The following is a 13,203-nucleotide window of genomic DNA, read 5'->3' as shown; positions in this document are numbered from 1 at the left end:
AAAAATTTGATAACCCCTTCAGCTGATCAAAGTTTGAGAAAAAGAACATGCAACCGTTAACCAGCGCAAGAAGACGTGCAACTAGTGCCAAGGGCGGGAAAAAAAGGGCGGGGAAAAAAGGACGGGAAAAAAAGGGCGGGAAAAACTCTTGCCAACCTTAAAATACACGTGAGACGTGCTATTAGGGTGGGAAAGCGCCCGTAAACCAATTCACAATTGGTAATGAGTTTGTTCCTCATTGGTTTAAGGTGCAGTAATTGATTTTTTTTTATCACTTCAAGCACATTTTGAGAAAATATTAACTGCTTAGCAAACAAAACCGAAGCGAACACATGTTTTCTGTTCACAGTCAATCTAGAATACCATTTGTCCTATCTGGAATGTGAAAACAACGTAGCTTTACCTTTTTGTGCTGTTTTTCTTAGCTTTTAACCGTCCATCCTCAAGAAAACTCGTTGGCGTTGGTTTACAGAGACAAGGAGACCTTGAGATTTGTGAAACACATTAACAATTCTGTGCTGACTGATGTGGGAACTGCCGAGAGAGACAATAACTTCTTTGACTTTTCCTTTGTCTACTTTGAATGACTTCTCCAAGTTTGGGCAAAAAGGAATTTGAAAAAGGTACAAACTTGTTGGTAGAGTTCGTTAGGGATACTGATAATTGTAAGAACACGATGAAACTACTAAAAGCGAAGACAGGTGTAAGTCTTTGTGACTTTTACTTAGTCGTTAGTTTGTTTTAAATAACGTCAACTTCTCCGAGCTTACGCTAAAAGGAATTTTGAGAAGGTACCAACTTGTCTGTAGATCTCATTGGGGATGCTGTACTGTTAATTGCAAGAAGGCGAGGAAACGTGGAAGTCTTCGTGAAAATCTTCTTTAAAGAAAGCACACAAAGCTCGAGAAGTTACACAATATTGAAAACCTTGAAACCTCGAATTGCAGAAAACCTGAAAATAGTAGTTCACTAAGATGGAAAAACACCAAAGAGATCATAATAAACCATAAAGGAACAAGGATGGCTAAGGATGGAGAAGATTAACACGGATTACAATCGACGAACTTGAAAAATTTAGGCTAAACTTTTCAAGATGCGCAAACCGTGACGTAGCCCCATTAAATCTCCAACAAAAATAAGGGCGAACGCTCTTGAGGGCTTGGATGACTATTCGATGGTTGGCCCATTGAACGTCGAACACAGCTATTTTCCAGGCGTCTTAAATTTATGTTTAAAGTGGGTATGGCTGAACGTTTTGGGCCCAGTTTGCAAAAAGTGCCAGAAAGTAAACTTCGATTGACTTACATCCTATCCAAAGGTAAAGTTTGCATACGAGCCAAGTGGCCCATCAGGCCGGAGCTTATCCCGGTTTCTGTAGCATGAAGCGATTAGGAGTATTTCTACTCCCACCTTGGATGGGATGCAAGTCCATCGCAGGGTTACCCCCAGCATTACGTTCGCCGGTTCCCATTTATACATCTGCGTGGAGAGAGAGGCACTGTGATAGTAAAGTGTCTTGCCCAAGAACACAACAGAATGTCCCCGGCCAGGGCTCGAACCCGGACCGCTCGATCCGGAGTCGAGCTTATTAACCATGAGGCCACCGTGCCTCCTACACCCTCCCATCCAAAAAGAAGGATTAATTACTCTAGTTGGTTCGTGCTACGAAAACCGGAGTCAAGCCTTACAGTAAACACTTGAGGAAATGCGAAACTGTTTCGTTCAAGAAAAAATTGTACCAGTTTAAGTTTTAAATCATCATTATAATTTTATTTTATTCATGTGAGCAAAATCTAAACATACTAGTTTGTTCTGTCAACAGTGTTAATTATATCGTACTACGGGAATAAACCAAACGATCGGAGGCAAATGAAGAGTGGTTTTCCTCTGAAAGAGCCCTCCTTTTTTTCAAAAGAATAGCGACTGACATCATTATTCCACAGTTTTTGCAAGCCTTACGAAAAAAAAAAGTGCGTTCTATTTCTAAAGATTTGACAACTTAAAACTTCCAAACCAGAGCATTTTATTTGTGGGGTACATCACACAGGTACCCTTGAAAAAGATTGTCATCCGAGAGCAGTTGTTGTGACAACTTTCATGCATTAATGTCGTTTTCAGTTTTGTCGTAACCACATTCGCAAGTAGCCAATCAGAAGCCGTGTCTACACTGTCCCGATATACTGCGATATCAAGTCACTGACCTGATTTGGCTATGATGTCATGATTACTTGGCTGAATTTGAGCACGGTAAATACCTAATCGTACCTTTTTGGCACGCTTCGACGGCAAATCAGGCTCGTTTGGTCTCGCGATGGATATTTTGGCTCGACTGCGTTTCGCCAAAATACGAACCATGGCTCGACTAAACTCTCCTGATATGCCGTCGAAGCGTACCGGCAGAAAGGTACAATGAGGCATATGTATTGCAAATAGCTATGTGATCACAGTTCTTGGTGGGGAGAATCTATGTTTGAATCACTAGTAGAAGTATCGTTTTCTTTCTCCTCTTCATATTCACTAAGCTCAATCCAATTAAGAAGGTCTCTCTCTCTGTCTTCTCCAACGCTTATCCAGCTATTTGCGATCCATTTGGTTCCTCGTTTCACATCACACCCTCCGTGGAATGTGTACTGATCAAGTTCTCCTAACCATCCAGTTTTATTGTCCACGAGGTGGTTGTACCAAAGTACCGCTTTCCCTCTCTCTGGTTTAACCACTACGTTTGCTTTGTAGCAATTCTTGGCTAAGTTGCACACGTTTTCAGCATCGCGGATCCACTCCTGAAATGTGAACAAGGCAAGCAAGAATTAAATGCGCAAAATTTTATTAATTTGCGGGCTATGCGTTCTTTAAATCAGTCGTTCGCCGTTCGGTCGGTCTGTCGCTCAGTCGTTCTTTCGTTCGTTTGGCCGTTGTTTAGTGGTTCAACTAATTAAGTTCGTTGGTTCGTTCGTTCGCTCGTTCAGTTTCTGTTTGTTCCACTTTTCCTCTTTGGTTCGTTCGTTCGTTCGATTGTTCGTTCGTTCGTTCGTTTGTTCGATTCTTGTTCGTTTGTTCCACTTTCGTTTGACTAAGTGGTAGGAACAACCTCGTTCCCAGGGTCTCTCATCTTACCGCCCCCTGGAGCGAGCGAAGAGAGACTCTGGTTGGGTCTGGTCACGTGCCACTTTGACAATTGAGAACATCAGGGAGGGGTCCTCTGTAATAAGCAGTTTGTCGCGTTGAGCTTTGTCGCGCGCTGCGACCGGCACCACATTACCCGCGGCGTTTATCGATACTTAGCTTTCAGGCTGAAATTTCGAATAATATCTTTTCCAACGTTTACCTAAAGGTTAAGCAAGTCTGTCTCGAGGCAATTTAGTGGTCGTGATTTTCAGTGTTGCCGTCTTACCCACTGGATTTATGGAAAGTCAGTCATATTTCAACTGTGGACGTCGAGCAGCGCAATTTCATCCCGTAGTAATCGTTGTTTCTCCTTTGAATGCACTCGATCAAATTGATGCAAAAAACATAAGAACGTCTCTTGGAAAACGTATAGCTTTCTCAAAGTAAAGCTACGGCAGTCTCTGAAGAAAAGCTGGACCAAAGATAAATATGATATTTGTGCAACGCACTGTGCTTGCAAACAGTTCTAATCAAATAGCCGGGCCCGGCGTCACCTGCGGCGTCACAATATAGAATGCAAGTAAGCAATATGTTCACGGAATATTTTAATCTTTGTCCCTGGAGAGCTTTAAAACATATCTTGCAATAGAAACGAACCTAAACAAAGTATAAGCACGGCATGGCAAATTACAGAGGTGTCAAACTCTCAGAAGCGACGTGCAGTTAACAGCGGAAACCATGCAGACCTACGACCTCTAAAAATATGCTGTAACATAATCAAACGACTCCGCTCTACTTATAATTTCCATTTCTTCTAATAACAGGGCACAAAAAATGCCCCTTAGAAACACGCTTGAAGCAAAGAAAGGTCGAGAGATCGAGAATTAAATGAAAATGTGCACAATTCTCTCGAACCGTTGGCGTCACGTACACTAATTTATTAACGACACAATAAAAATTATATTTTTCTTTTTCTAGCCTCGTTTCGTTCGAAGATAAATCCATTTTATCAGCAACGACGGCGAAATGCATACCGCGACGAGTTCGTTGTATTTATATTCTTCGCGCTCGGCAAAGTTCGGGGCGCCGACGGGGCGGTGAAACTTCAATAAATCTTTTCACCCTTTCGCTCCTTTCGAAGTGACTGTGGCTTTCAGTGATCATTTAAAAGGCCCTGAATTCTCTAAAATTATTTAATCGCCGGTAGTAAGACCTACACTTCATTCTGAGGTAAAGATGAGTCAAACACCTTCCATACACAGCCTCGGCTGCGTTGTGCAATTCTCCATTCGCCTTCGTGAGGAGATTTTTACAATATGTAACGTCCTTCACTGAACCATACAACCATCAGCGACTTGGATTTCCGCTATCAGATGATGGATAAGTTTTCCTCGGCGTTCGCAGTATATTACCGCCCGATAGACACTGCCGCAGAACATCATATCGTTCTTGGTTTACTTTGGTGACAACACTTCCCGAACTCCCATAGGCTAAGTATAGACAAAATTCCTACTAGGCCGCCCATCCCTTCAATAATTTAATTGTCATCTCCCAGATTCTGGGAGACACGTGACCAGACCCAACCAGGGTCTCTCTTCGCTCGCTCCAGGGGGCGGTAAGATGAGAGACCTTGGGAACGAGGTTGTGGTAGGAAGAGATTAATCAACAGATATGTTTCACGCAAGTATTAAATGCGTAAACTTTTATTAATTTGCCGGCCGTGCCTTCGTTGAATCGGTCGTTCGCCGTTCCGGCGTTCGGTCTGTCTCTCGGTCATTTGTTCGTTTGTTCGTTTGGCCTTTTGTTCGACTACAGCTGTAAGTGGTAGGAAAAGATATATGTTTCACGCAAGTTTGTCGACAGTTAACACTGCTTTGAAAACTTTAACATTAATGGCTCACCTCGTTATCGAATGTGCTGTTGTCTGCAATGGGAAAGGCAGTCTCCCCTCCCTCTTCTACATTGTCCAAGAAATACAGCACTGTCGCGTACCTGCCAAAAACCAAATTAAACCGTACAACTCTTGGAAAATCGACAGCAAATTTCTCCTTACAATTATTGCAATGTTGTCAAGGGGTTCAACCAGATAAGGGTATAAAAAAGAAACACGAACAAGGGGAAAATGCCTCGGAACGGTTTTCAATTTGAGTGTCGTAAGACCAAAACGAAAGTAATTATTCTGGCCAGTCACAAAGGGCACAGACTATTCAGTGAACCAATTAAAGCTCGAAGCAAATACATGTAGCTGATTCGAAGCACGGGAAGCGAGTAACGATTGATTTTGGTCTCATTTCTGATTGGATGAAAAAGTGGCGCGATTTTTTTTTTTAACCCATCGTCGTTTCATTTCACACGGCATAGCTGCCCACTCCTGGAACATGCTTTCTGTGCTGCCTTTCTTAATTGCTGTTTCGTGGTTCGCTCCATGCGACAACAAATTTTCCCATGATTAACAGCCGTATTTACCTGCACACTCTACAGTGGCTCAACTCGCTTCCCACGTAGTGACAGCATGGCTTGTCCGCTCTGATAAAGTCTGAATCCAAATGACAGTTATAGTGACCCATAGGGCCGTACGATACGACCTGTTAACAACCAGAAACAAGTGTCGTGATTTTTACATAAATTTTTTTTGACATCACAAAAAATTTCACAACCCAAGAAAATATCTGATCATTTAAAGAAAGAACCACTTACTTGTAAGTACTCGCTAGATGTAATAAGTTCCAAAGGAAGGTTTGTAAGTCGCTGTACTCTACAGAAAGTAACAAATAAATGATCATAAATATGAATGCGACTGCAAGTACATTTGTGAGTATTTACGCCGAGAATGTTAAAAGAGCTCAACCAGGGCATTTTGAGTTATTTAGACTTTAAACGAAAGGAAAACTGAAAATACTCATAGAAACCTAGATACTCATAGAAAAACACCAAAGAGATAATAATAAACCATGAAGGAACAAGGATAATTAAGGATGGAGAAGATTAACACGGATTACAAACAACGAACTTGAAAAATTTAGGCTAACCTTTTCAAGATACGCAAACCGTGACGAAGTTCCCTTAATTGAGAATTGTGTCTCAAATTACGCGGGCCTTGGAAACCGAGAGTAAGCCATCTATTCATTTTAGCCTAACCCACTGACCGTTCTATCAAACAAAATGCATTTCTATTTGGAAAATTTTCCAAAACTCGAATTTGAAGTTAAAGCTATTTTAGAAGATTGATCAGCTCCCACTGCCCTCTATAGACCGTTAGTCACCCCCGATGCCCCCCCACCCCCCCACCCCCACCGGTGTAGTCACTCAGATTGCGCGTTCACCTAGCAGAGCGCTTTTCACTATAGATAGTCTGCGAGCAGGCTCTTAGTGGAGAAAGAAATTAGGAAATGAAAAAGCTTCTTCCCCTTTCCTCTCCTTCATTTTTACCACGCGAAGAGCCTGCTTGAAGGCTACACTATATAGTGTACACGATTGGCCTAAAAAGCTTAACCCACTTTTTCATCCAATCAGAAGTAAAACCAAAACCAATCGCGACTCGTTTGCGCACATTTGCTTACGCTTCGCGTCAGCTGCTGATTAGTTCATCGGATAGGCTGTGTCCTTTGTGATTGGATGGAGTAATTACTTTGGTGTTGGTTTTACGACACTCAATTGAAAAGCCTCATAGTCAGTTATGCTACGAATGATATAGTCAACGCGGGGCAGTGCGAGACTTGGTATCTGCCAGAACTTCTTACTTGTCAAGGCTCCCATTTTCGCGCAGTATATAGCAGGCAAATAACTAAAGGAGGGAAATAAATCAGGCACTCAGGCACCGTCCACACTCTGACGCCGGAAAAATCCGTCACGAAAACGGAGCTTTTCGAAAACGCTCTTCAAACCGCACGAATTTGAAAACGCCGGCTTTGCGTTTTCGTGTGGACGGAAAACATTTTGAAAACGAAGCTTATCGAAACTGACGATGGCGTCACGATAATCACGTGATTTCCCTGACCGAGTTTTCCACAAACACAAATCCAAGATGACCAGTGATTGCTGCGTTTTCAAGTGTGGACGGATAACATTTGATGCGTTTACAGAGTAAAGACGCCGTTTTAAAATATCTCCAGAGTAGTGTGGACAATACGAACAATTACTCTGCCCAAACTCGGAAACTCCAGTCCGGCTAGAGGTCGCGAGCCTTGCTATAGGACAAAAGGAGCGAGGCCTCTGGGAAAAGAATGCTCCCTTACTTTTCTTGCAAGGAAGCCATGACTTTGTCTGATTGCCCGGAGTAATTCTGAATCCACGCTTGATGGCTGTGTCGACTCTTTGTTTGAGGTTGTGTTTCCTTCACCCCAGCAATAAACTTAGCCATTTTCTGAGTGTCCCTTTGTTTGAATTCTTCGAAGCTTATTTTCTCTAAAATTGAAAAAAAGTTAAGTGTCAGTAAGTGTTGCCTGGACAACCCCAGTATTTTTCCCACACAGTCAGGTCGATAATTACACACGCCAAGCACCAATCACAGCATAATAACTAGTCCCTGGGAAACCAGTATGTATATTTTGACAGAATCTCAATATCTCCCCGAGGTAGTACCAGGGGAAATCTAACAAACCAATCACAAGGTAAATACATAGAGCTGACGTAAGGCGCGGGAAAACATGAGAGAGCGAGTCACGATTGGTTTTGGTTTTACTTCTGATTGGATGACAACGTGGCGCGAGGTTTTTTAACGCAATCGTGTAGTGTAGTACGTGCAAAATCAATTACATTTCGACAACCAAGTGAAAACCGTTCTATGTGGCACAACGAGTACGTAAAAAGAATTTGAATGCAACGGCAATCGTCGACAATATTTGCTGTGACCCTCTGACGCCAGAGATTTTGCAATGTTGACCGCTCAGAGAATTTTGGAAGGAAACAGTTTTTTTTAGTAAATGCCAGGTGATCTCGAAGTAGCCAATGAGAGCATGAGCTTTGGGGGAAACGTTCCTGCATCATAACAATTGGGAATCAAGTAGGGTAAGTTGTGTTTTTTTATCTGGCAGCTGGTGAATATATAAACATAGCTGATATTTCATGACATTACAACAACTTCAAGATTTTGAGGAAATTAACGCCAGTCAAAACTGAATTATGTCTCTTAGTCTTTTTCTTTTCCCTGAGTTTTTCGATAGTAATTTACGATTAAACTGAGGTAAGAAAAATTAATGCTAAATTGCTGCAGAGAGACTTGAACGTGCTGGCTTTTCAGATGTCAACAATTCATTGAGATTGTGGTGTACGCGACCAAATTAAACGATCAAAGAGAAACTGTATCCAGGAGACAGTTACGAGCTATTGCTTGCTTTATGATTGATTAAATTTGTAAAAACCAAGCCTGGCAGAAAATTGAGATTTGAAAATTCTCACCGTCTTTATCTTTGTCTAGTTCTAGAGCTGAATACCTGCCAACGAACGAAAAGAATGAAAAGTTGACAATCATTTACTCGCTTATTAATTAATTAATTTGTTACAATTTAATGGCTCAAAGCAATACATAAGTCGATAAAATACAATACAATAAGTAAAATAAATAGTAAGAAACAAAGCTGCCATAAAGATGCTCAACAAAAGAGACATCAATCGCCATGCAAGACAGGCGACCTTAAAGAGGAAAAAAGACACCAAAAAGTTTCGAGAAAAAAGTATCAACAACCACTAAATTAATCGTTTCTCTCGAAGTTATGCAGTCCCCTGTAAAAATTATTTTAAAACAGGAAACACTTTAAGCTTGACGAACTGACAGTGGTGAACACCTAACAAACAAACTCTGTTCTTTTCAATTTTTAACTGGATGCATATCAAAGCTTAGCAAAGCCCCTTGTCACTTTACTTACATTTGCAGCAGGGTCGTGTTATCCGGAGAGAAGTCCAAATTATTTTCTAGCCCGTGAACCATCTTTTGGAAAAGAAAAAAGAGAAGGGCGCCTTTGAATAAGTACGTTTGTAATGTTTGTACCAGACCCATAGCAATTAAACTTGAATATCATTTTCCGTAATAATCTTTGTTTCACTTGAGAACTTTCAAGACAGAGCCCAACAGTTGGATAACGACAATACCCATTTAACAGTTCCGTGCGTGGTGGTCAAGCCTTTAAACAGAACAGAGACTAGAGTTGACTTTGTTATACTATAAACATTGTTACTTTTCAAATGTAAATTATTTCGTTATCATACTAACTAGTTTCCAATCTCTATCATCACAAGGTCAACCCAAACCTCGATTCCATGCAGAGGCTAGGTTATATTTCACAGAACTGTAAAATGGTCCCCAGTGTACCTCGTCCATGTCGATTTGTCCATCTTTGTTCCGGTCCCACAGGTCAAAGTGCTTCTTTGTATTTTTTCCTAGTGCCCAAGTGTCATGCTTTAATCCTCCTTTAAGAGTCTGTGACATCTGCAGGCCTTCCTTCTTTGCTAAATTTATAATGTGGTCACACTCCTCTTCCGAAAGAAAATTGGGTATTTCTATTGGAAAAAAACTTATCAGTTTTATCTGTTGATATATAGCTGAATCTTTCACCGTGAGTGTAGCATTTGAGCCAGAGTAAGGCAGCCTACATACTACGCCGGAGGAATTTGAAAACGCAGCTTTTCCGCTACAGTTCGTTAGGCCTACTGTCCACAATAATCCGTCACGAAAACGCTCTTCAAAGCGGAGGACTTTGAAAACGCATGCTTTGCGTTTTAGTGTGGACGGAAAGCATTTTGAAAAAAGAGCTTTTCGAAAACGATGGCGCCACGATAATCATGTGATTTCAGTGACTGACTTGAAGCAAGGTTTTTCATTTAAGGCTTTTGTAGTGTGATTTATTGCTAAATGAAAAGGGCTATCCGGAGTCTTCAAGTCATCTGGTCTTTTAGAAGCATAGAGGTCATAAGCCCGGACAAGATCTCTTTCATTGCCAGAGATCAAACACTTTAATCGTCCTTTAAGAGTCTGTGACATCTGGTTTTTGTGCTTCTTTGAGTGTTCTTGTTCTGATTATTCTCCCTCATCTCGAGTAAATCAGTAGCATCTATCTCTGGAAACCTAGCTGAAGACTCCATTTGAAAGTTTGAGACGTCAAAAAGGTGGAAAGAAGAGTCGGGAAATTCCGCCATTATCAAAACATAATAAACCTTAGCGAGCTACAGTTGCTTGCTGACGTTTGATGGCAGTAATAATAGTTGCAACCTGATTGGCCAATACTTGGTTCTTTTATTTATCTTGACATTTGATTGGTTGTTGGAAAGTATCCAGATTTTTCTCAAATTGGACAGTTTGTTCAAAGCTAAACTAAAAGTTCGAGCAAAAACCATCCAATTTGTTTTAAATTTGGACAGTTGGCAAAAATTGATAAAAAAGATCTGTTGGCAATACACTGTATTGGATTTTGATGCAGCTATGTATTAGAATGTAAACGATACACGATTGTGATTGGCTCGCAAAGGCCCTTACGCTATCGTTGATTGGTTATTCTTCCACATGTGAGACAGCTGTACGCCATTCTGATTGACTGTATAGGCTTTTTTCACATGTGAAAATAAAGCGTATAGATTTCTACAAATGAGCTTTATGGAATAAAATTCTCGTGTTACGTGTAATAAACAAGTTCTATTTTACCTACCGAATATAGGAGGATTTATAGCTACTGTAACCATCTTATGTTCAGCTTCCCCTGTTAAATTCAACGTTCTAATGTGTCCCACCTATGAACGATAAACAAATAATGACAGATGTACATGTGTACCTGGCCCCACTCTCCATACGGAGAAGCGTAACTGATGATTTTCATGTATAGATTAAACGTAGTGTCCTTGTGGTTAGCACGCTCGACTCCCCATCGAGCAGTCGGGTTAAGCCCTGACCGGGGTCACTGTGTTGTGTTCTTAGGCAAGACACTTAAAACTCACAGTGCCTCTCTCCACCCAGGTGTATAAATGCGAAACTGCGACTTACATGCTGGGGGTAACCCTGCGATGGACTAGCATCTCATCCAGGGGGAGTAGAAATACTCCTAGTCCCTTCATGTTACAGAAACCAGAGATGAGGGCAGACCTGATGGACTATTTGGTCAGACGCAAATCTATACGAAATTTCCTGTAAAAAAGATTGGTCGGCCCCTACTCCCTCACTGTTCCTGACTCTTTTCTTAGGGAGATAGAGTAAGTAATATTTTCACTATTTTTACTATTGTAAAATGCTATTTTTATTTTAACATTTTTGTTTTGACTTGTTGCGCAGATTTTTCCTTCCACCTTCCTCTGCCGCGCGTGGAACTTTCCTTATTCCTTTTTCTCGCGAAAAGAGAAAACCTCTACGCAAATTTAGCAAGTCATTAAATCGCGTCATGAGAAGGTCAAAGTAAGGGTATGATCTTCTCTTGATCGCGTTATATCACAATTATCATATTGAACGCGTTTTGTGAAGTATATTGTCGTACACGTTGGTTTTGAGTGCCTTCGTCTTAAGCACTTGTCATTCAGTTAGTATTGGTCGACAACAAAGTTAAGGCCATTTTATAATACACTACTTTTTTATATATAACAATTTTGTCTTTCCGGCCCAGGCTAAATATCCCTACTTTCCTGTCGATTGTAATTAAAAATAATGTTCTTAGATTATATAGCGTATGACATTTCGAACCCTTTTTTTGATATTGATAGCGTTGAAGTAATTTTGCAGCCAGACTGCATGTGATAAAGCCTAATATGACATAAATACCTTCTCGCAGAAATATAATTAGCATCGGACAAACGGCTGGTGCTGTTATGTTCTTTTTTGTCGGGGAGGGGGGTGGCTAGTTTTGCCGTTTATAGAAAGCAAAAATTATATACGGTTTAGCTAAAAATATATAACTGTATTGAACCTACAAATTTTCAACACAAAATATTGTATCCTTTTCAAAATCTCAACCTCAGGTTTATTCTTAAAATATTCTTTAAGTTTCGCAGAATTTCAGCCTCGATATTATTTTCCCATAAGAAGAAAAGACTGTACGCTAAAAAGAGCTTGAAGAAGTATTCCCGTATCCGGAATGATTTTTTTTCAGCTGGTCCATGTGCCAGTAAATATGCTGCGCTTCGATCGAGTAACGGCGATTTCGTCGACAGCCAACTAAAAAATTCAGGTTAGTAGAATAAACTAGACGCTACTAAGTCACTGAACAGGAAAAGGCGGGCTCATATTTTTTTTTTTTATGCCTGACTGCGAACCATTAACCGTTCCGAATGGGTTTTAATTTTACTGTTTTGCGCCGGGCCAAATCTAAATCCTCGCGAAAACCGTGACAAACAAGGCTTTGGGCATAGTACGTATTATTCAAACTGTACCGTTTATAAACTTGAAGGGCAGGGCTGCTGTGTTATTTTGAATCAGGGCTTTTTGTTCACTGCGGGAAATCTTTATATCCCAATTATTCGTGTCATTAAATGTAAATTCGCTTTTAAAATGTGAATCGCTTAGTTGTTGTTTAAGAAGTTGTACATCTAGATTCACTTTTACTTTGTAAGGACGCATAAAAACAAATGTTGTATTTACAATTGCTTGATAACAATTAAAGGCTCGCTACTGGTGGTAAAAGGTTTGAATCAAAGGTTGTAGAAAAAATAAAAAAAGAAATTATCGGATTTTACTTGCCTGTATTGGTTCTATCCGCGGGAGCTTCAAGTTTCCATAGCGTTCAAAATAACAGTCATTATTTTGTGGTGAGCATGCTTCAGGATAGCTGACTTGTTCATCCGCTGATAGCAATGTTATCAACAGAAGAAATACTACCAAAAATCTCAAAACTTGAATTCCATGTGTGCTTTTTGATCGCTTCATGTTGACGAAGTTAAGGTCTACTCGAACGAAGGGCAACTCATTAAGAGCGGAACGAATATTCATGGTTTCCGCCTACAGCTAATCCCAATATCTGCCAAATCTGAACAAATAAAAGACTTGTTCGTATTGTATTTGGGCAATTTTACTCGTCTCTGAGATACTGGCATTGTTTGACTAGCCGAATCAGCAATTGAACTCGGCTCCATTGTCAAAAATATCGTATTGTGTCGATCAGTTCAAAACTATATTTGACGGATCTGTGT

At 40.6% G+C, this 13,203-nt stretch overlaps 2 protein-coding genes across 3 annotated transcripts in view; one reads left to right on the top strand and one right to left on the bottom strand.

Moving 5' to 3' along the window:
* LOC110045359 (prolyl 3-hydroxylase OGFOD1-like) overlaps window positions 1-1,870 on the top strand; it is a 14,460-nt gene extending 12,590 nt beyond the window's left edge. For both annotated transcript variants that reach the window (XM_089286480.1, XM_089286481.1), the window contains exon 15: window positions 426-1,870. In XM_089286480.1, coding sequence (XP_089142606.1) covers window positions 426-587 — 162 coding nt within the window. In that variant the 3' untranslated portion in view covers window positions 588-1,870. The remainder of the gene's footprint in view (window positions 1-425) is intronic.
* Window positions 1,743-13,203, bottom strand: LOC110045265 (transmembrane prolyl 4-hydroxylase-like). The gene is made up of 10 exons (XM_089286483.1): window positions 12,755-13,203; window positions 10,743-10,824; window positions 9,413-9,600; window positions 8,970-9,031; window positions 8,503-8,537; window positions 7,341-7,509; window positions 5,803-5,860; window positions 5,572-5,690; window positions 5,007-5,097; window positions 1,743-2,780 (listed from the first exon to the last, which is right to left on the bottom strand). Exons 1-10 carry the CDS (start codon window positions 13,001-13,003, stop codon window positions 2,442-2,444), a joined length of 1,392 nt encoding a protein of 463 aa, XP_089142609.1. The 5' UTR covers window positions 13,004-13,203; the 3' UTR covers window positions 1,743-2,441.

Source organism: Orbicella faveolata, unplaced genomic scaffold (assembly GCF_042242905.1).
Source record: "Orbicella faveolata isolate gen_17 unplaced genomic scaffold, um_ofav_v1 contig_14, whole genome shotgun sequence".
In the NCBI taxonomy this organism is placed as follows: domain Eukaryota; kingdom Metazoa; phylum Cnidaria; class Anthozoa; order Scleractinia; family Merulinidae; genus Orbicella; species Orbicella faveolata.
Note: the sequence above shows the minus strand (reverse complement) of the source record. Positions and strands in the feature narration are given on the sequence as shown.

Coding starts and splice junctions, on each gene's coding strand:
- LOC110045265 (XM_089286483.1), bottom strand. CDS start 13,003: ATGAATATTCGTTCCGCTCTTAATGAGTTGCCCTTCGTTCGAGTAGAC. Junction 9,032..9,412: donor GACAAATCGACATGGACGAG/GTACACTGGGGA, acceptor CTTTTCCAAAAG/ATGGTTCACGGGCTAGAAAA. Junction 8,538..8,969: donor AACACGACCCTGCTGCAAAT/GTAAGTAAAGTG, acceptor GTTCGTTGGCAG/GTATTCAGCTCTAGAACTAG.